Source organism: Rhinichthys klamathensis, unplaced genomic scaffold (assembly GCF_029890125.1).
Source record: "Rhinichthys klamathensis goyatoka isolate OS25496 unplaced genomic scaffold, OSU_Roscu_1.1 h1tg000248l_1, whole genome shotgun sequence".
Taxonomy (NCBI): domain Eukaryota; kingdom Metazoa; phylum Chordata; class Actinopteri; order Cypriniformes; family Leuciscidae; genus Rhinichthys; species Rhinichthys klamathensis.
The window spans coordinates 1,545,468-1,569,158 of record NW_026606770.1 but is presented as its reverse complement, the minus strand read 5'-3'; the positions used below and the strand labels follow the sequence as shown (position 1 = coordinate 1,569,158).

The following is a 23,691-nucleotide window of genomic DNA, read 5'->3' as shown; positions in this document are numbered from 1 at the left end:
GTTCTTAAAGGGGTCATCGGATGCAAAATTCACTTTTATATGGTGTTTGCATATAAATGTGTCTTTGCAGTTTGTGGACACAACCACCATACAATGAACAAAATCGAGTGGAACAAAATCTGATGCATTCACTTCTCGGTGTGTTCATCCAACATTTAAAAAAAAAATATATATACACACTACCGTTCAAAAGTTTGGGGTCGGTACGATTTTAAATACTTTTAAAAGAATTCTCTTCTGCTAACCATGGCTGCGCTTATTTGATTAAAAATACAACAAAAATCAGTTATAGTATTAAATATTATTCCAGTGTAAATCAGCTGTTTTCTGTGTGAATATATAGTAAAGTGTAATTTATTCCTGTGATCAAAGCTGAATTTTCAGCATCACCAGTGTCAGTGTCTTCAGTGTCAAATGATCCTTCACAAATCAGTATAATATGAGGATTTGATGCTCAAGAAACATTTATTAATATTATCAATGTTGAAACAGTTGTTGGTCTGTCAGTTGTACAGTTTTTTTTTTTTAGGATTCTTTGATGAATAGGAAGTTCAAAAGACTTTTGTAACATTATAAATGTCTTTACTGTCACTTTCGATCAAATTAATTATTCCTTGATAAATAAAAGTATTGATTTCTTTCCTCCAAAAATAAAAATAAAATTCTCACTGACCCAAAACTTTTGAACGGTAGTGTATATAAAAATATGTGGATAGAAACCCAGCTAAAGTCAACCGAAAAGAGAAAAGCATCATTTGATTTTGATTCAACTGATCAGAACGGTTGCTCTCATTTCCACAACAGTCTCGCTATTAAATCTTTTGTGACTATATCGCCTCTGCGATAGCCTGGATGCCAGCCCGAACCCCGCCCACAACATTTTTTGATCGGGAAGTTCGGTCTGGACTCGCTCCATTGAGGAGTAATTATGATCGGTTCAGAAATCGTCGGGCCAATCAAATTGCCAGGGCGGGCTTTATACAATGATGGACAGATGATCTGCAGGGACGTAATCCTCACGTTATCAAAGAGCGCTTGGGTTGAACTGGTTTCCCTCACAGATGACTGCCGCTGGAGAACTGAGATGTAGAGATTCCACTATCGCGTCCGTTGTAAAAGAAATCGACAGCGCATTCATTTTAAAAGACGAACATAAAACTGCAATCAAGGCATTTGTCGATCGGAAAGATGTGTTTGCCGTCCTTCCTATGGGATTCGGCAAAAGTTTAATTTATCAGCTGGCTCCGATGGTAACTAAGAAGATGGGACGCAATGAAAACCCTGTGGTCGTTGTGGTTTCTCCTTTGGTCGCACTCAAGAGGGCCAAGTAAAAGAAGCAACACTCGTTATTTTACTTCTTCCAGCGTGCGTGCATTTGAGTTCTGTAGTTGACAACTGTGCTATGCAAAGTAGTTGACTTACTGCGTTGCTCTCATTGGTTGTAGGTCTATCCAATTGAGTGCAGAGTTTTTTTTGTTCCTGGTTCGGTTAAGACACGCCTCATAATCAAAGCCCTATGAAGCAGTATCAGACTCACATTCTGACTAGAATATGAGTATGAAGAAGTCAGGCTACCTCTGCGACCAAAAGCAGATCACAAGTGCTCGACAGAAATGTGACCAACTGATAAGAACTCCACTGCCTGGAAGAAACAATCTCTGTCTAGTGTGCGTCTTACCCAGCAGGATGATGATGCAGATAAGAATGGCGATGATGGCTCCGGTGCCCAGCCCGGCTGCCATGATGCGCTCCATGTCCACGCAGTCGCCGTGGTGATCGCACTGGCACACTTTGATGCGCAGGTAGGTGATGTTGGACATGGGCAGGTTACCCGAGTCTGTGATGCTGATGGGCAGCTCGTATATCCCACTTTCCAAGTAACTAATTTTCAGACTTAACTGAGCATAATCGCCTACAAACCAACCACAAGTATGACAAAACACGAGCGTCAGATCAAGTCTGCCAAGACAAATAAAAACATCATTGAGAAAAGTGTTTTAATATGCCGTTGTGGCGTACCACTGATTCGAGTCAGTGTCCAGTTCCTGCGGATGTCAGAGGGTCGGTTGGGCAGCTCAAAAGCATAGGGCCCAGCATTGGGGTTGAGGTCTCCGTCTACAGCTGTGATATTGATGGCGTTGGGCTCAGGACGCTCGCACACTTCTGCTTCTTGAGGGAAGACTCGAGGTGCGTTATCGTTTATGTCCAGCAGGTAGATCTGCAGAGTTCCCGTCCCACTCGCAGGGGGGATACCTGACAATGGACAGAAGAGAAAAAGAAGGGAAAGTCAATACAAACATGGTCTCATGTAGCCAGACTTTTGACTAAGAATAGTTAAAGGAGAACTCCGGCGCAAAATGAACCTTTGGTCTAATTACACATTGGTACCTAGTCAACCGTTATCTGAGATTTGTTTTCATGATTATCGAATGTAAATAGTTTTATCTCTACAAACAGTTTAGCCTATAAAGCTAGTATAACGCTAGTATATTGGGCATAGATCAATGACAAATAAAAATCGCTTGTTAACACCACTAACAAGGCTCAAAATAGCCCCACACTAACACGGTAGCATAATGAGGGTCCCTACCTTCAAACCGAAGCATTGAGAACTTTGTCAGTGTCCAGACAGTTTAATAAGAAGATATTTTATACATACAGTCAACTTCGCGTATACAGGCAGAAGCCATCTTTGAAAAACAGCCTTTACCAGTCGATCTACGAACGCCGATCCAAGTGCGCTGGTGAGAATGTGAACGAGCTATAAGTTGTGATAAGGTGAGCGCGAACAGCAGGCTTGGATCGGCGTTCGTAGATTGACTGGTAAAGACTGTATTTCAAAGATGGCTTCTGCCTGTATACGCGAAGTTGACTGTATGTATTAAATATCTTCTTATTAAACTGTCTGGACACTGACAAAGTTCTCAATGCTTCGGTTTGAAGGTAGGGACCCTCATTATGCTACCGTGTTAGTGTGGGGCTATTTTCAGCCTTGTTAGTGGTAATAACAAGCGATTTTTATTTGTCATTACTCCATGCCCAATATACTAGCTTTATAGGCTAAACTGTTTTTAGAGATAAAACTATTTACATTCGATAATCATGAAAACAAATCTCAGATAACGGTTGACTAGGTAACAATGTGTAATTAGACCAAAGGTTCATTTTGCGCCGGAGTTCTCCTTTAACTAATCACATTTTAAAACTTTTAAACACTATTTTCAACACGCAATCTAAAAAACGTAACCTACGTGACGAGATGTTTGAATGAATAAAAAGATGAACAAAAGATGCAATAAACTCGGTGCATCTTCTTGCCCCTTTAAAGATTAATCCATACAGCCCTTACTGTATATTGCACACGTTTTTGTGTGCAATATGCTTCGTGACTGTGAAAGCTTCGTGGGCGTGACATCTGAGCCTGAGACTAATAGTTGAAAACTGACAATACAGATGAACTACAGCAGTTAATGACTTTAAGTTCCACTCATCTGGGTCGGTTGGCATGATAACTCATTTATAAACCATATTGCACAGTCTATAAGATCCAATCAAACCAGAGCCCTTATAACCACCACAGACTGGACCATCACTCCTTAGAAAAGAGCTAAGTTTCTGTTCCAACAAGAGTAACAAGACCTTTCGACTTCACTGAGCTTTAAACAAAGAACAAGAGACAGGCAGAGCCGCGCAGGCAGGCTGACGGAGCTGAGGCTTTCTGTTCCACTCCTGCTGGCATTCACAACACATTTGAATCCATTCCAGCCTGAAAACAACTAATTCAAGTACGACTAAGTATCCTTAATTTATTGAATCAGGTGTGCAAATCAGCATTGAACTACATACGAAAAGGCTTCTTTGTGGCAAAGGGTTTCGATCAGCACTATACTGCTACTTGCACACAAAGATTTAACTGAGTTGAGGCAGCCAGGAATTCACTAAGAATGCTAAGTTAGCATTGTGTATTTGCACCCGCTGTCTTAGCAAGTTTACAAATTTAAACTATGCAACTAAAGACAATTAGCAATGCAATTCTTGCTCCACAACATAACTCTGATGAACTACCATAATACGATGCATCCTTTCCTGTTCCTAACTTTGTCACATGTAAACCATGTTGGTTCAACAATAAAGAGATTTAGAATTAATGTCAGATTATTTGTATCTGAAGATTACTTTGCTATGTTTGTTCTCTATTGTTTAGCTTTGTTTACTCCAACCAGACAACTTTGTGATGCAGTTTGTGAATATTCATTGGAACTATGGTTTCGGGAAACACAGAATCACTGAATTATTTAGGTAATGGCGGAACTTGTGCCTGTAGTTGGCACTGCAATCTACCTTTAAAATGCTAAAAGTGCACTTTACTGCAGTGCACAGCTGGATATAGCACTCTTCTCCACAATTTCATTAATTACCGATTGCAAGAAAATGTACACAAACATCCCTTTTAAATAAAAATGTATTTAAATGAAATGCAATTAAATATAATTGCTTGATAACATTACCATTTGATTTTGCGCAAATAGTGCTGATCTAAAACAAGGCTAATTTGCAAAGAAGAGTGCGTTTGTGCTAAAAAGAATGAGAATGCCTTCATTTACATACAGTGCCTTGCTATTTCAGGGCATTTAAACTGGATAAAAGGTGGGGTTTTGCACTGAAATACCGCATACAAAAATGGCACAACTGTTTAGTGAGTGTTTCAGGAGACAAGCTTTCAAATTTACAGCGTGTGTGTGTGTGTGTGAGAGAGAGAGGGGGTTTGTTTCAGAGCCCTGATGCAGCGAGAATGTTAAACACCACAGCAGAATAGGGCCTAGCAGACTTCAGTAGACTCTTTCACACAGCGGGTAGTGTATGTGCATATGTGTGTGTTAGGAAGAGAGAGAGAGAGAGAGAGAGAGAGAGAGAGAGCCTGCTTCAAAGAACAACCCAGAGAAAGTGAGTGCATAGACATTCAGAATGAGTTTGCATATGTTGTTGGTGAGATCATTAACATGGATGTGTGGGCATGTGTATATCTCTGTTCGGTTGCAATTCCTCCCTAGAGCTAAAAATCAACAGAATCACTAGATCTCAAGTGTTTCTGCATATATACACATACAAACACAGCTGCTCCTACCATTGTCAGAGGCCATAAATGTGGCATTGTAGAGATTGTTTTTAACATAGGGAGACTCTCGGTCCAAAACAGCAATTGTGGAAATTCGTCCATTGTTGGGGTCGATCTCCAGCCAGCTGGCAGGGTCAAACAATTTAGAGTACCTTTAAAACAGAAACACAGATGGTTAACATTTACTTGTTCATACAAAAACTACTGAAATGGGGGAAAAAATGACAAAACACAAAGGTTGTGGAGTAGCATACTTTCATTCTACTATTTACTACACTATATATCCTACTATTTCTGGAGTGTATAGTATGTATTCATACAACCTAGCATACTGCGCTGGGCAATGCATCCCACAATGCAAAGCGTTTAACTTGACCTTCCATTTCCAGTGTGACCAGTGTTGTTCTTGTTAACTAAAACTAATTTTTTTTTCAAATCGGTAATTGAAATAAAGGTAAAAAAAAAAAAAAAATCCTAGTCTTTTCACATTATTTTTAGACCATATTCATGACCATCCACTTTACATGACTATGACATATTCTGTTTGCTCCTGCACCTTTAAGACTTCTGTATGTAAATGACCTCTGACATGAATGACTGAGCGACAATTTCTGAGTGAATCATTTTTCCAGCTTAGTTTCCATAAATGTTCTGGCTGGACTAGCAAGAAAGCCCTGCTTAGTTCCTCATAGTGCATTAAACTCTCCTATTTCAAAAAATCCTTTCCAAACATGTGTGTGTGTAGATGCATGTGTGTGTTTTAATACCTAATACTCTGCTGCATAAATCTGTCTGGATCATGAGCAGTGAAAGTCGTTAGCATCGACCACTGCGGAAGCCCCTCCTCCAGTTTGATCTGTTTGGGGTTTGGGTCAAAGTTTGGGCTTTCGTTCACGTCGATGACGCGTATGGACACGGTGGCTGTAGACTGGCGGGTGCGATGGATCCCGCTTGCCAGCGGCACCTCATTTTCAGCGACAACAGTCAGCATGAATGATCGATTTATCTCAAAATCAATTGGCTGTACACAAGGACACACACACACATACAATCAAGTTAACAGAGCTGTTAGGAAAAATAATCAAAATTATACAATGAATGGATTGTGTTGCAATCAAATACACAGAGGAAAAATTCTTGAATAATAATTAATGAATGACTCATTCTCAATTAAAAGACATATAAACTCAGCTGAACAGCAGGTGGAAGCTGTTTCCATGGAGACCGTCTTTTACTCTGTATATGAACCCGGGCCTAGAAGACTCTAGCGAGATTCTAGCGAATAGCAACACAACCCAATTACAGTGTTTATACATCCGTTAGTTCTGGTCCACGGATCTGATTGGCTGAAAGTGCTGAGACTTTTCACTGTTTGTATCACTCTGCTTGTCTGTGCATTGCAGACCAAAGTGTGTGAGCGGTGCCGACTTCAAGTAGACGGACGTTGTGTGATTTTCTCTCATGAGTGAGCAGAAAGTGTAAAACCCAAAGTGGTTCTGAAGCGGAATCGTTCACATCAGTTCCAGACCATCTGTCGGTATGTTTATTCCTCAGTAAGTTTGTGAGTGTTACCTTGACAACGGTGACAAGGCCTTCATTGGTAACGGGGTCAGTGGGGATGGAAAAGAGTCCGTTTGGATCCCCAGATATGATCCGGTACACAGCATTCCATGAAGGAGTCCCCGGTTCATCTTTGTCAGTCACGGTGAGATTCGTCACTATCACATTCACACGGTTCTCTGGGACCTCACCATGGAACTACAGAGACAGACAGAGAGAGATCGATTTTCAGCAAAGATGGCTTTCGCGAGACACGTGTTCAAGTGTCTGTGCGTGTGTGCCACTCACAGTCTCTCGGGTGAACTCCGGAGCGTTGTCATTGACATCCAGCAGGCGTATGACAGCAGTGGCGGTGTTGGACAGACCATATGTGGGGTTTCCCTCCATATCGGTAGCCTGAATGATCAGGGTGTATTGAGGGACCTTCTGCTCGGCACAAAAAAACGAAACAAAAAAAAATTGGGTTAAAAACAAAAGAAGGAAATGGTTTACAGCAGTGGCTCTCAACTGGATGTGGAATATGGGAAGTGTTATGTTCGCAGGGCTGCCAACTGACTCGCGCAATTGACACTGTTCTCAGGCTCTCACGCCACACATCAATTTTCTCACATGGCGAAAAATTGCGAAGCAAAGAGTACACTGACAGAAAAGGTTAGTTTTGATTTGAAATAGTCTCAGCTTTCAAATTCGGTCAATTTTATTACGAAATTCAAACAATAAATATTGTTTTGGGGCTCTTGAATGTGACGCCACAGATCACTAAGTTCAAGTGGACGTGAACTGATCATCTCTTCCTCTTTACTACTAGTTAATAGTAAAAAAAAACCACAAATGAACATTAGAAAGTATGTTAAAAGATACAGTATAACTTACCGAAATGTATCATGTAATCGCTCAATCAGTGTTTAAACTGCAGAAAGAGGTCTATAATACAGCTGGAGAACAATGTCACGGAACGTTACATTTACCTCAGGAAAGCCATTTAATGACCATAGCATGTTAGGTAGATAGAAAAATTAACTATAGAGAGGAATATTTTGCTAAATATATGCACTATATTACACATTTATTATATTTTTACTCGTATTAGTAAAATTATTCTAACATTATTATTATAAAAACCGCATTATGTTAATTTGATATTGTATTGCCTTTAATAATAATACCAGCTGACAGGGCTCCCTGTATGTTTACAGCATTAGTTGAGAGATGTTTTCCTTAAAAAACTTTGCGTGTAGCTAGTGTACTGATAATTATCCAAATTCAAATCTCAATTGTATGAATTGAAATCATGAAATTTGTCAAGGACTAATAAAAACAGTCGCCTACCAGTCATTGTACCATGTAAACATTGTAACGTTGTCACTAAACGTATTGAAATTATATTTAGTTACCATGTTTTGAAAATATATATGTATTTTTTTTTTACAACACCCCCAATCCCAAAACCATCCCCCTCCATAATTCTCACTCCAAGCTAAACTCAAAAGTTGGCAGCCCTGTGTTTGCATCTTATTATTTAACCGCATTAGACCAGATAAGTGGCCCATTGTTTTTTTGGGTTCCAACCCACCAGTTGAAAACAATGTTGTTACTGTTAACTAAAAACAATTAAAAATAGTTTTCAGTAATTGAAATTAAGCTCAAATAAAATTATATAAGCTATATTTGATGAAAAACAAACTTTAAACTTTAAAAAACTTTGTTGCTTCAACAACCAACTGAAATAAAACAAGTTTAAGTACTAGAATTACTAACTAAAACTGAAATAAAAAACATATTACAGCTAAAAAGAAATAGTTTAAAAAGAACTTGAATCAAAATTTAAATAAAAAAGTAAAAGATAATTTAAGACATTTAGAAATACTACATTAATAATAAAACTGGTTGTAGTATATTTTTGACATTCCAAATTTCCTCGTACCTCACGGTCCAGGCCTGCAGCTACAGTGATGATTTTGCCGGTCTTGTTGTTGATAGTGAACATATTGGAGGAGGGGCTCTCCGGGGTCTGGGAGAGGATCTTGTATCTGAGCATCCCATTGGCTGTATTTGGGTCATCCTTATCCTGGGAGGTCACCGTCATTACAAATGTACCTAGAACAGAGCAATAAATGTCAGTTTTCACTTAATTGGTGAAGGCGTGTCAAAAGCGTGAATGCGTGTGTGTGTGTGTGTACCTGGTTTGGCGCCCTCATCCACGGTTCCGTTCCAGATCTGGTGTGTGAACTCGGGCCGGTTGTCGTTCATATCGATGACATTGATGATGATGTCAACGGGGGTCTCCATCTGGTTCCCATTGATGTCCACGGCATGAGCACGTAGCTGTGGACGCAAACACACATTTAAAGTCACAGTTTACATGAAAACAAGTCTACATCTGAGCAGCTATGAAAACAACTCATTTCATTGTTATTTTCATATGAAATTACACCACAGTTCAAAAAGTTGGGGATTGGAAGATTTTTTTCTTCTTCTCTATGCTCACCAAGGCTGCATTTATTTGACAAAACTAATTAAAAACAGTACTATTGTGATTGTGAGATATTATTACAATTTAAAAGGTGCTATTTTCTATTTTAATATAGTTTAAAATGTCATTCATTCCTGTGTTGGCAAAGCTGAATTTTCAGCATCATTACTCCAGTCTTCAGTGTCACATGATCCTTCAGAAATCATTCTAATATGATGATGTACATTTTTTTTTTTACATTACTGTTAACTTTGATCAATTGAATACGTACTTGCTAAATAAAAGCATTATTTTACAAAAATAAAATCTTACTAACTAACTAGCTATGCTATGGGAGGCATGAAGTGAATTACCCTCAGAATCACATTTGCACTCTTACGAGTTTTGAGAACAACACAGAACCTCCACAGTATTTTCAGTGTTTTATGCCATTATGAGCCATTTTAATGCAACATTCAGAAGAAATTTACAGAACTCAATTCACACATTTTCTGCAGTCAACTGAGCAAAACTGTAACAGCAATGGCAGTACAGACACACTGTCAGTGTAAAATAGGCTATTAACCGCCACACTCATTTACAGCAGTTATTGGAGTTAAGCAACTGCTGTAGCTGACTTGGTTGCAGTTTGTGTGCTAGAGCAGTCTTAAAGGTGCTCTATGTAACTTTTAGCGGCCTCTAGTGGTGATGTTTCAGATTGCAACCAAATTTTACAAGAGCGCTCGTGCTCGAACTCATAGACAATACCGTCTATTACGCAAATATCTCGGCGAATACTAGACGGATTCGGCGAGCACCGAGCTCGTTGGGACCATCTAGTCGAGCTAAAAAAAAAGAACCATATAAGTTCCATAGTTTTTGGTGGTGTTTTCGCGGAGATATTAGCAGAAAACCATCGGGCGCCGGTGACGTCACGATCTCAGAAGAAAATCGCTCGTATCTCTGGAACGCAAAGACCCAGAGAGCTCAAATTCGGGGGAGGAGGTCCCAGGGGAACCCTTGCCCGAACGCTAGAGTGGCGGGCCTCGGGGATGCCCCTACCGGATCGACGTTCGCTGGGACCCCAGATTTCGAACGGCTATAACTCAGGGAGCCGGGCGAGTTGGACCTCGGGGGTGGGCTCGTTCGAAAGGCCCCGTCCAGCACTATGAACGATTAGAGTCTTGGGAATATTGATCAAAGATTGACTGAGATATAAGCCGAAAAACGTGCGCCTTTAACCGGACGTAACTCCCTGACCGTCTACAATAGACTGTATATAAGGAGAGCGGCTCGGGAGCGCACATGCACGTCACATCCGTTGGATTTCGCGGGAAATCCGACCCGGAGACTTCACATAGAAATAGGAATACTGGCCTTCAGAGGTAATAGCAAAACTCGACAAGTGGATCATTTTAATGTGTGATTACAACCCCTTCACACACATGCAATAAAAAAAGGATTCATTTTAGTAGAAAAGTTACATAGAGCACCTTTAAGTCTGCTGTATATATGCATGAGCTATCCGAAGGAAGCCTGATGCTCCACCTTTGGCACCATTAGGAAGCAAATCATTTCATATTCATGTAATCTCTGCATAATTTGAATCTGAATGTGGATTAGGTAGACACTGAGGGAGGTTAACAGCCTCTCGGGTCCAGTAGTGAAGTGAAAGGGTATTGAAACCAGGCAGAAAAAGTTTGAAACTACTTCCAGGGGAGATTGAGGATTGTTCTTACTTAGGAAAAGCCAGATTTAGGGAATGCCCCCCTACGAGCACAATGAATGAATGTGTGTGTGACTTAGTGTTAAGATAAGCTCCTCCAGAGTTTAATTTTGCCTGCTCTCCTCTTCACGGTACAGTGGATTAGAGGGGAGTCAAAGGTCACATTCTCAGACTGGTTGCCATGGTAACTATGACACATGTAATTTATTGGGAGTTTTAGAGGGCTTCTCTCTGTCCAGGATGAAATACACAGATCTAAAGACCAAAGGCCTGATGTTTAAACATTGTGTATGCAAGAAACGGCACTGAAAAGTGCACAGGCGAACCCACACACACATTTGTTTTTATAAAAAAGAAACTTTACATTAAAATTTGAATAATAACTCAACTCTTTTACTGGGCAATTTGGCGACTCCTGTGGCGACTCCAATTGTTGTGATTGAACAATTGTGCTTAATTCATATTTAAATGCTCATTATTATGGTTTAGTATTTCTCTGTAATGTAGAACAATGCTATAATATTTATTCTCAACCCTGAATCTGAAACCATATTCCAATGTCACTCCCCAACCCCAAGTATATTTTAAAGCACTTCAATTAATATCATAAATGTCGGACTAATGGCTTAAATGAGCGACTACTAGTCAACTAGAACATACACATAAAGGAAATCTTGTGCAATCATTCATACGGTTTCATAAATCTGAATAATTTTGTTTGTTTGAATAATCTGGGTTTTTTTAGGATGAAATGTACTCAAAAGTTTGACATGACATCTCAGGACATGGAGTCATGAACACACACACACTTACAAGGAAGTTGGGGATGTGTTCTCTGTCCAATGGTTTGGTGACAGACAGGACTCCTAAAAGGGGGTCGATGATAAACAGGCCGTTGGGGTTTTGGTCGGCTCCTGGTCCGGTCACGCTGTAGCGCAGTGAGTTACTCTTGCCCTTATCCGACTGGATCTGAAACACACACGCAAATTTTGCAGGATAAACATAAAATTGAATTCCATGCACGTGAATAGCAACTCAATGAATGAATCACCGTTTATTTTTATCGTACTTTTTCGAATACACTTCACATGATGAACCAATGTTGTTTTTCTTTGCGTACACACTCACTTTCACAAGCTCTTCAGGGAATTGTTTTCTGGAGTTCTCAAGCACGTTGATGGGAGGAATGACCCAGTCTCTTTTCACGCGATTCACACTGCCGTCGCCCTTGACAACCACACTGTGCCGCGGAAACAGTATCACTGGCACCTGGCAAAGAAAAAAAATACGGCGAAAAGCACAACAGTTAGATTCAAAAACACCCACACGGTCAATGTACATTAGGTGATGCGCACACACCCACACACACTGCAGCACATGCAACACTTTTGCCCCGGCCCCCGAATAATTACAGAATTAATTTTACCCTCTGTAATGGGGTCATAAATATCACTGCTGCTCCATCGTTAACTCCCAGAGCAGTAACACCCACATAGTGAATGTGAAAGTGAAAGTGTGTGTCGAGCTTGCAGTATTGTTCCATTTCCTTTCTCCATGAGCCTTGTTATTCAGAGCCGAAGGCAGCCAGAGATGTGCTTGACCAGACATTTGCCCTGCTCTTAGTGTTAAACAGAACAGAAACCCCTGAGTGTTCAGTTAAGAGTTTAATTCCAACTAACAACACAATACAACGACTGATTTCTTTATGCAAGTACAAAAACTCACAGTGCGTTATGTTATAAAGCGACTCAATATTCCCTCTCAGTTGATATCAACTAAGCCTCCCTTTTCTCTTGACCTATCTTCTCTCTTTTCCTCCCGGTGGTGAAATATTGCCGGTAATGACAGTGACATGGGGGCGGGCGGCAGTTCGGTGTTGAAGGAGGGAGATAGATTCTCTCGTTTTTCTCTCTCGCTGCTATGACTCGGGTGATGAGCTAACTCATTACCCTTGTACCTACTCACAGTCTCACAATCTATCCAAATGAACAAACCGACAACATAAACATTGACAGAACTGATGGAAAAACATCTTTCACCCCAGTTCGTTCTCGTTTACTTTTCATATCTCCTATTTTCCCTCTCATTCCACATTAATCGCCTTTCTATCTCTATCTGTTATCTCTAGCTGTATAAACTAGGGCTGGGCTTTTGATTATATTTAATGAAAATCGAAATGTTTAATGAAAGTAAAAATAATAAACATCTACTTTAAAAATAAGGCATGTTTTCCCAGTTTTTGTTTAACAAAATCAACACAAGAATGATGGATAAAGTGTTCCCATTCTTTCTGGACAATTAATTTCTATGATTTATCCATGAATTAGCCATTTGTGAATACTTGATAGGATTTTTATTGAGTTTATCGAGCCATCTGTAGCTGAAACACTTGACCATAACTATTAATAATTATATTGTCACAGCCTTTTAAGATTTTATTAATTTGTATTTATTGTCATGATTTTTAGAGGCCTGGAAAGCACTTTTTTTTGGAATATTAAATTCCCTGATATTTCCATGTTTTTCAGGATCGTTGGGATCCTGAATATAATCATTTTCATAAATGAATTATTTCATAAATGAATGCATAGTAATGAACAGCTATATTTATCTACATGACCTATTTAAAGGTTTGGGGTCAGTAAGATTAAAAAAAAAGAAGAAATTAATACTTTTATTCAACAAGGATGCATTAAAGCACAACTGCTTTCAAAATTGATAATAAGAAATGTTTCTTGAGCATCTAATCAGCATATTAGAGTGATTTCTGAAGGATCATGTGACACTGAAGACTGGAGTAATGATACTGAAAATCCAGCTTTGAACACAGGAATAAGCTTAAAAAAACATTAAAATAGAAAACAGTTGTTTTAAATTGTAATAATATTTCACAATATTACTGCTTATACTGTATTTTTGATCAAATAAATGCATCCTTGGAGAGCATAAGAAACATTAAAAAAAATGTACAAACCCCAAAATTTTGAATGGTAACGTCGAGTTTTGAATCGAATTCATTAAAGCAAACATGAATCAACCGTGCCCATTCAAACACTTACTTTAAATCAGAGATGTAATTAAACCATCTCACAAGATAAGGAGGGGGCCTAGTTGCAAAACTAGTCTAATGACACGTTCTTTAGAAAACGTAATGGCCAAATTAAAAGCTCATTAAAATCAACATATTTCCAGTGTTGCTTGGTTTTAACATCACCAGCAAACTCATGGGTAATATATTATGACTGCCCACCCTTCACCCTCTCCTCCTCGACCATCGGCCTTTATCCGCTCTCATCCCCTGCTGGCTCCTCTCGTCCTCCTTCCCCTTGGCGGCAGTGTGTGGGCATGTGTGAGTCAGTAATAAAGAGTAAATTCTCCCTGTCTTTGAGCAGAAGGCAGGGCTATGAGACATATGGTTAGTGTTCCCAAGCTGAGGGTCCAGATCCACACTGTCTAATGTATCCTCCAGCCTTAATGTCTCTTTAGCATCGTTAAACATTAATTACAGCCCTACTATCAACGTGTTAGTGCTCTGCTAATTTTCTAATATAGTTTTATTAGTGCTTTGGCTTTGTCACAGAGGCCCTCGGATGAAGAGAGACATTTTTTGTGAGCTCACATTCGCACAATGGCGTTTTGATGGTGTAATTGCAGCGTGAGGCTAGTTTAGAAACACCATGCGCCGTTAGCGATCTGACACAGTTGTAATTACTGTGATTTTTGCAGTCCCCGTGTTAACGTGCGAGTGCGCCTTCCTTCCTACCTGCTTGGGCTGGGTGAAGTTGACGTGTACCAGCCAATGCTCTTGAGACTTCACGTCCTTGGCCTTAATCTCCAAGCTCCGCCCCTTCCCGTCAGAGAGCTGCAGTGTTCGCGCTGCGAAAACCGTCCCGTCGGCCTCTATCCGGAAATCCGCAGGGTCTCCGCTCTCGAAGCGCAAGCCAGAACCCCTGCCACAGTCCACAAAATCCACTGGAGAAGAGAGAGAGAGAGTGGACTGAGTGCAAGCCTGTTTTTGTTTTTAAACTGCAAACAGGATTTTTTTTTTGTTGCAAAAAACAAGCACACAGGAAATCACATTCCCGCTCCTCCTCCACGAGGGAATAATGGTTTTACTTGGTTTTAAAAGTGAGGACAAGGAGAGTGAGAGATGGAAAGTGCGCACTGACACAGCGCGAGAGAGAGCGAGAGAGATTGAGAAAGAAACAGAAGAGAGAGAGAGAGAGAGAGAGAGATGGTAGGAAAGGAGAGCAGGTACAACTTCTGAAGCTCTTCTGCATTATTCATGCTGAGACATCCCCTGCAGGCCCCCAGGTGTGCTGAGGAGTGGAGGAACAGGAGGACGAGGAGACAAAGAGAGAGAGAGAGCGATGAGGGGAGGGAAAAAGAGAGAAAACTGAGAAAAAGCCGAGTTGAGAGATATCTGCGGCACAGCACTGGAGGGAATCGCATTAGAAGTACAGACATCAACAAATGAAGGTGCTTTATTTATTATGCCGCAATTAGAGAACACAGACAGACAATTACACGCCCAGAACTGAGGGAGACGCAGGGATGCTCTCCTATCAGGACGCATTTGTTTGCAAGAAGCCTCGTATTGACTGGGCTCATTTGTCTGACATTTTTCATCTTTCAAGCAGAACGCCAGATCTCATTATCCAGCCCAGGTGGACGGCGCACGTGATTTCTCGCAGAGCGCTAACGTGACACGGTATATAGCTCTAGTGGACGCACGATTACTGACAGGGATTCGTTTTACCGTTCATTAGTCCTGTCAGGACATGAACAATTCATTAAAACACATGTATGCACATTAGGGATGGTATGATACTAAAATTTTGGCCACCTCGATGCAAACATGCACAGATAGTTGAATATGCATGCTCAATTTGCATATCATTATATCACAGTACATTTTTCAGATTTACTTTTCAATTAAATTGTCCAAATATTTCCGAGCAAAACATGTTTCCTCAAATAGCAATGAACTTTTCACAAATTTAGTCTGCAGTCCTTGTATGTTGTGCGCAAAAACACACATAACTTGACCAATGTAGTCCAATTCTAAAACAAATTACTTTTATGGATCAAAAACGTACAGTACGACAATTGTAGCCCGATTCCCCGAATTAATGAGTCGGATCTTTTTCAACAAGAAAAATGATATAGACTGAAATGTGACAACTTATATAAATGTAATTTACATCAGTAGCAAAGATCATTTCTTTACTATGTTAGCAAAATGGACATCACATCCAAATCTGTAACTATACAGTTGTGCCTTAACACAACTTAGCAGTAACACACTGAACCATGATTCTCATGCAGGAAAAGTTCAGCTCATGTCACTTCCCGAACACTTCCTGTCCTTTCTCCACAATCACTGTCAATAAAAATGGTGCAAAAGCCAATTTTCCATCTCCATGGAAATGTCCATCCTTTCTCTCACAGAGAAACACACACCAGCGAGAACATTTCCTCATCACAGATGAATTTCTCTCTCACAGGTGGCTTTCTACCAATCTGCTCTCAGTGTGTGTGTGTGTGTGTGTCTTACCTTGTTTTTGCGATTCTTTGCTCTCATGCATAAGTGCAAGGAAAAAAGCAGATTTGCCGTATAGCAATTACGCACGTCCGTAGGTAAATTACACCTTTCACTCTTGTTAATCACCATTTATTATGCGAGGACCTCTCAGGGTATAACACTAGGCTAAAATAATCACTCACTATTATTAGACATGGCAACCAATGAGACCTTATTCCTGATTATTAGATGAAGACCTGCTGAAGGGGGCGAGCAATTAATGCGTTTATCAGATTGTTAATATTGGTAGTCCCGGCGTCCTTGCGCATTACTTGCGTGAAGAGCCTCCTATGTTGTTTAATTTTTGTTTTTCAAAATTAAAAGACTCGTCTTCATGGCCCCTGGCACACTGGTAACCATCACAGAGTAATGCGTTTAATGTAACGCGATTGCCCTGGTGGCACAAGATCTGCTGCTCGGCAGGTGCGAGGTAGGTGCTTCTGGTGTGTGTGTGTGTGTCAGTCTAGCTTGACGAAGTGCACCGAGTACGTTTTATTAGATGGCTGCACCAGTTTTGCCTGCAGCTGCATTTTCTTGTGCAGTTTTCATGAGGATGGGGGGAGGGTGTAGCGCTATATGTCTCCTTCCATTACCGAATGCTGCTCTTCTAACGGATGAAACAGAGAAAACAGTGTCTTTGAGTCTTTCTTCTTGTCTGCAGTCTCTTTACGCATCCCTGCAAACTCGGCTTAATGCAGCGAGTAAAAGCCGCATTACTCATCACGTCTCGTGAGTAAACGCGGTCACGGCAAAACAGTGGAAATTGATTTAATTATCAGGGTGATTTAATGTTAGACAGAGGTAAATGACTGAATTATTTTAAGCAAACTCTGAGGTAGCTTGTGTGTGTCAACAAATGAGTGCATGTATGGGTCTTCAAACCCTAATATGATTACCGTAGGATAAATAGAACAGATTAGATTTTATTCTACAAACCAGGTTCTCTAGTTACATTTTGTTTCATTATATTCTCGACCCAATGATATTAATCAACCTTGTTCATACCGAAGGGTCTGACATTTATGTCTAGTGTTATTTGTACGGTATTGATGATGTAGGATGTATGACATACAATATTCAATCCTTTACCTACAAAATCAGGGCACAAACAAGTTTTTGATTTATCTGTAATAAACTGATACAATCTAAATAAGAGGCAATTAAAAAACACAATCCATTTTCTGTCACCTTGACCAATGAGATGGAAAATAATTTGTCAAAGTGCTAAATGCGAGCTGGAGATTTAGGAGGCTTGATATGCGCATGCATGCGTATCTACGAATTTGCATCTATGTGTGTGAGAAGGTGATCAGGCACCACAGACGTGTTTGAGAAGCAAGACGAGCGTCGGTTGCCCTTCACTATGTCTCTTCAAAATCACCAGAAGGATTTCTAAGAGGCAGATTGAAGGGGAACTGAGAATTTAAAGCAATTCTGCCATTATTTACTCGCCAATCATGTCGTTTCAAACCTGCATGCTGTTATTTCTTCACAAAAGCAGAAATCTTTGAAGAACTGTCATGCAATTCTTGTCCAATACAATGCACTGTAATCAGAGGCTCTCAAGCTCCAAAAAGGACAAAAAAAAACAATAACCTGTGACTTTTGCTCTATATTCCAGCTTATCTTAAAATCCCCCTGAAGTCAATCATTTTATCCCTTAAAACTAATCTTTGATGCCCAAAATGACATATTTAAAAGTTTTTTCCTTGAATTGAGTTTTTCATGACTTAGAATAGCTTGAATGCAACTCTACAGTACACCCTTGCCTCATTTAGTATACGCGGCTCTATGAATATGCAAATTAGTCCCGCCAACAAATACAATCACACGTTGACTTGATTGGTTACAAGGTATTTTGTGACGTCAGAAACACAAGCGATTTCAAACCTCGTTTTTGAGATTAACTTTAGTTCACTGCAGTTTTAAAGGGAAAATACTCAGCAATGGTGCTGACTTGTGCATTTGCACCTGGTTTGTGTTGAAGCACATTAAAAACACCATATACACAATATAAACAACATTAAAAGCTTGATTTTCCCCAGAGGGACTTTAGGGAATACAACAGCTTTGTGTGATGAATAGGCTGAAATCTAAGTTCGTTAGGCCTAGTTATTTATTTTTCTTCGGTCATTTTGAACAATTAAATCTTAGGTCATATGTAATTCAAAAATCCTGTACATAATACAATGAAAAAACATAAAACAATGAAACAAATAGAGAAAGAATATTTTTTATATTTTTTTTTTTTTTTATAAATACATTAGAAAGATAAATACAAAATGAGTACCTAGGAATATAGATGCTAAATAATATCTGACCGAAGGGGTTTAGGCTGAAGTCAAGACTTATTTTGCCTAACCCCTTTTACAACAAAAACACTATGTCCAAAGATGACACAATTTTATGGTTTCTCTTATACCAAAAATGATAACATGTAAGCACAGAACTTAAACTTCAACAATCAAAATTATATGCATCCACTTTCGCTTACTTTTCTAATGTTCTTCATTCAAGTGTTCTATACTTTTCCATAATGTTTAACTTATATCTTTTCTTAAATGCATTAATAGTTTTAGAGCTCTTAAGTGAAATAAGAAGACTGTTCCATAAATTAACTCCTTTAACTGATAAACACCTTCTCTTAGTATTACTCTTCGCCATGGGTTTTTGTAACAAATCAAGTCATTATTTAATAATTTCCCTAAAGCTCTCACCAACTTTGTGGACATGGCCAAAACACAACTTTCAGTGATTAACAACTATAATTTGACTTCAGAAAGATTGGAACATTACACATGTCACTTGGACTACTTTTATTACTTTGACAAGTGTCTATTTTGCGCTCCACAGAAAATAATATCCAAATACAGTTTTGAAATGACATAAGGATGAGACATCATAAATAAAGACATCATTTTCATTTTAAGATGAACTATCTTGTATGCTTTTGCAAACGAGGGCTCGGCCACACACACGCACATTCAAGCTGAAGTGCTGATTTGGCTAGCCAGCAGAGGTGTGATGTGCTCTGTAAGCAATCTCTTTCATCCATTAGCATTTAGCATTCAACACCAACTACACATCTTTACCGCTCAAAATGTCCCCGCTATTCCCTCCCAATGGGACTCTCAGCTCATTTTAATACGAGCCGGCTACAACTGGTGTGAGCTTTTAGTAGCAGCAAGACATAAATGAGGAAAGTAATGGAAAAATAGTTTTGTTTAGCCCACCACCCCCATGAGAGAGCATAAAATAGCTGTCTTAATGTCGTCGTTTGGGGTTTCATGGTCTCCGAGACATACTGAGCCTTCCTGTGAAAGAATTCAGATGGATGTGGCACTTAGGACCCCACTCTGCACCGAGCTGAGCTGTCTTTTGTACCGCCTGCCTATAATTGCCCTTTTTCCATGACTTTTCTAAGGGTGAGCTTCCTCTAATGGCCGCATCGCTCAGCCACATCCCTCGGTGGGCATGGCAACTTAGGTTTAACTCGTACACACTTTCACGGCCAAAAATACACAAAAAGACAGACACATTCACATATACACCTAAATGCAGACTGAGAAAATGCACCAATGGGACCTAAATCAATTTGAAAACCAAAGTGCACATTAAACTGTTAGAGCTTTTCATCTCATAAAGGGATTCATTATCTCTTTTTGAAACCAGCACAATATGTAGCTCCTATAATGAGCCAATGGCTATTGATTAGTTGCCAAAATGTTATAATGGTGAGTAACAGCTGCTTTTATGTGTTCCTCTGTTAATGTGAATCATCTAAGCCTTTGATCCAAAAGTACAACTAACAACACACCGTATCTACTCGCCTCATGCTGTTTCTCCTCAAACAAAGCGAGTAAAACATAGAAAGATAACATGACATTCCCTCTTAAAATATCCTCTCGTCGTCTCTTTCCTGATTTGTTCAGATTTAAACTTTAGATCAAAAGAACATGGTGAATCTCACGGCTGATTAAGCTCAATCTCAACCTGTTAAATGACTTGATCACATGCAAATGCATGCGCGCTCGGATAAATACATGTAGAGAGAACAGCGACATTAAACTCATTTTCTGCCTTGTACCTTTTCCTCACACTAATGTGATGTCAGTGTTATAGACGGCTTTCTGTGGATTTTGCTGATGTAAAGTACAGTTATCATTGTGAGTAGGGCTGTCAACTTTAGTCGTTTAGTCGACTAATCGGTCGATGCCGTCTTGGTCGACTGACATTCTTATTGGTCGACCAGTTGCATTTAAAAAAAAAAAAAAAATTACCTATAGAAAGAAATTTTCAATGATTTACTCCTTGATATTTATTCCTTTATAAGCAGTTATATATTACTGTATTCTAAATATAATTAGCCTATGGTTTATCCCCAACTTTAAATGCTTTAATTTAGGCTATTTTGTAACAGCGCCACAGTTTAGCGCACACACATAGAACACCCGGTTCACAGGTCAGTAAGGGATATAGGTAGTTCGCGCTCAGTAAGGGATATAGGTAGTTTAGCTGTATTCATTCAGTTTAGAACGCTACTTGTTTCGGTTTTTATGTTTTTATACACTATATGTTTTTATCTCGATGCGGCGTGGACGCACTTGGAAAAAAAAGAGCGCGCACACCACACGCCTACATTTGAAATCGAACTTGAGCGCGCAAAAGACGTGAGCAGTCCCTTTAACGGCTTTATCATGCTGACTCAATAGATTGTGTTTTCTTGATATGTTTTTGTTTTTATTTGTACACTTGACGCATTTGAAAATAGCCTAAATAATGTAACAAAACGAAAATAAACCTATATGCGGTCCTACAATACAGCCTTTTATTATTAGGATTGTTTTTTAGGCTCTTTGGTTTGTTTTAAAACTCCTAGATCGGCTGGACAAAAGTTAACCCTTAGCTTTGAAAATAAAGAATAATATACAGCCTGTATAAACGAGAGCTTTTGTTAGGATTTTTCATTGTGGCAGATAGCAGTTATATTTTTGCAGCGTGTGGTGTGGTCAGGTGCGCGATTGTGACTGACAGTGCTCCTCACTTTTTGCAGTTAAAAAAAAATCATTTAATTTTCAAAGAATTGTATTATTATTATAGTTTTATGTATTTTTTATGTTTTTTCGTTGTTGTTTTATAAATAGTCTATGACAATTGTTAAAAAATGTTCAATCAAAACATCGCTCTTTTATTTTTTTGGTCGACTTTGGTCGACTAAGGATTTTTTTGGTTGACTACAGCCCTAATTGTGAGAATGAGTTGTTTTGTAAAAATGTGTTGAAAATTGTTTATGAATTTATTAATGAGTTTCATTAAAGTGGTAGGCCCTATAATAAACAATATAATTATTTTATTGTATTTTAAGAAAATCTTAACATTTAATGGAGTAACATAAAACTTAGATAATATACAATCTTAAACACATATTTTAATGACAACATTTCTATATTGTTAAATATATCATGTATTTTGATTAATAGTGGAGCCAGTATATAAATATTCAAGTAAAAATCTAAAACTATGAATGCCTACTGTTGGATCTACTGACGATTGAAATAATAAACCTGGTAATGGAACGTTTTGTTGGGGTCCTGTGATACAACACATGGTGGGATTGAATTAAATAAAGAATGATTAACTTAAACATATTCAAAAAGTGCAACATATCATGACAATGCATCATTATTGTTGTGCCCTGGACATGTACCATGGTATTGGCATGGTATTTTGAAGCACCACAGTATATTTTTCCATGGGTCATTTGGTTACTCCCTGCTAACAAGTCGGACATCTTCATTTGAATATTTTGGATTTACATGCAGATTTTGAGTTTCTGCAAATGCTTTGCACTAGAAGGTGTGTAGTAATGTTTTGTCTATTACCTGCTGGATGCTAAAATGCTAATAAAATATATACCACAATGCAGAATACAACAATACACAGACACATTTCACATGCAGAGAATTTGTCAGCTTCTAGCCATTAATGGCGATACAGCTGACACCTCCAAAACAGACACAAATAAAATGTGCAATACTGAATGCAGAGAGGGGGAAAAAATTCTGGCATTCACTGGATAATCTCTGTCACAGACAAACTCAATTATTCATTCTGCATCATAATAGCACTAAGGGCCTTTAGGTTATTTTTTCAATCATAATATTTTTAGAGCGACACTTCAGTTTTGCATGTGTGTTTGTGTATGTACGCATGCGTGCAGTGCCATTTTAACCTCTGACCTCGCTAGATTGGTGGTGTCTGCAAGGACTTAGGATTTATGACCGTGCACAGAGCCACACACACATACACACACACACATGCAGCATATGGCAGGGGCTCCACGCCAGCCCGATCCTGAGCACCTAAAGCGGGCAGCGCATTCCACTGTCTGTCCTCCTCACACACAAAAAACACTTCTAACTGCTGTTTTACAAAACATAAACCAATGTTTACGGCCTCTGACTAATTGTCAAGCACGTCTTGAGCCTTTATAAATGCAGTCCAGCAGTTAAACTCAATATTCCTGCACGTTTCAAAACCTTAATCTGATACCATTAACCAGAAATAGTTTTAAACACACCAGACTGTCACAGCAAATGGCTCCATCTTTTCTGCGCTAATTCACATGAAAACATTTAAACAAATTAATTGCACTAGCATTCATTACAAACTACATAATTCCATATTACATGTTGTTCATGACTTTCTTTTTATATTTACTCATATAATTGCACTCTAACATGGAGCCTATTATAATGTGTGACCAAATGTCCATGACAATTACTATTATTTGGGTTTGAAAACCCAGAAAATTGCTTTTGTGACAACGTTGCCTGTGGGGACGCTGACTGGGTCACAAAATTTGCCGCGTCAATGGACAGACATTACAGTAGCAACCTTCTTCCACTGCCTCTTTTACTTTCTAATGTCTCCTACACATACAACACAGATAAAGCACTGCACATTTAGTGAGGAATATGTCTTCTTATTAGGGTTTCAGAAAGGCATACTTAAAGATCACAAAACGCCATTCACAACGTATTTAAGTGTGGTAATAAGGGTATTTCAGGGTGAACCAGAGCATTCAGCAGGCAGTAATGTAGGAAAGAATTAGGGGTTGACCGATTATCGGCGCCAATATTAAGCATTTTTATGGTTATCGGTATCGGCCATTTTCAAAACGATTTGCCGGTGAAATAATTTTATTTTGAAATGCGCTATATTTGGCTCTGACGCAGCCACCTTTGTCGGAA

General features: G+C 39.1%; 1 protein-coding gene across 1 annotated transcript in view; it reads right to left on the bottom strand.

The window, feature by feature from the left end:
* cdh2 (cadherin 2, type 1, N-cadherin (neuronal)) overlaps positions 1–23,691 on the bottom strand; it is a 50,310-nt gene that overhangs the window by 5,731 nt on the left and 20,888 nt on the right. The window contains exons 3-13 of the mRNA XM_056266456.1: positions 14,618–14,826; positions 11,983–12,123; positions 11,668–11,823; positions 8,857–9,001; positions 8,601–8,773; positions 6,965–7,102; positions 6,689–6,874; positions 5,884–6,137; positions 5,126–5,268; positions 2,020–2,253; positions 1,679–1,912 (exon numbers count right to left, since the gene is read on the bottom strand). Coding sequence (XP_056122431.1) covers positions 1,679–1,912; positions 2,020–2,253; positions 5,126–5,268; positions 5,884–6,137; positions 6,689–6,874; positions 6,965–7,102; positions 8,601–8,773; positions 8,857–9,001; positions 11,668–11,823; positions 11,983–12,123; positions 14,618–14,826 — 2,013 coding nt within the window. The remainder of the gene's footprint in view (positions 1–1,678; positions 1,913–2,019; positions 2,254–5,125; positions 5,269–5,883; positions 6,138–6,688; positions 6,875–6,964; positions 7,103–8,600; positions 8,774–8,856; positions 9,002–11,667; positions 11,824–11,982; positions 12,124–14,617; positions 14,827–23,691) is intronic.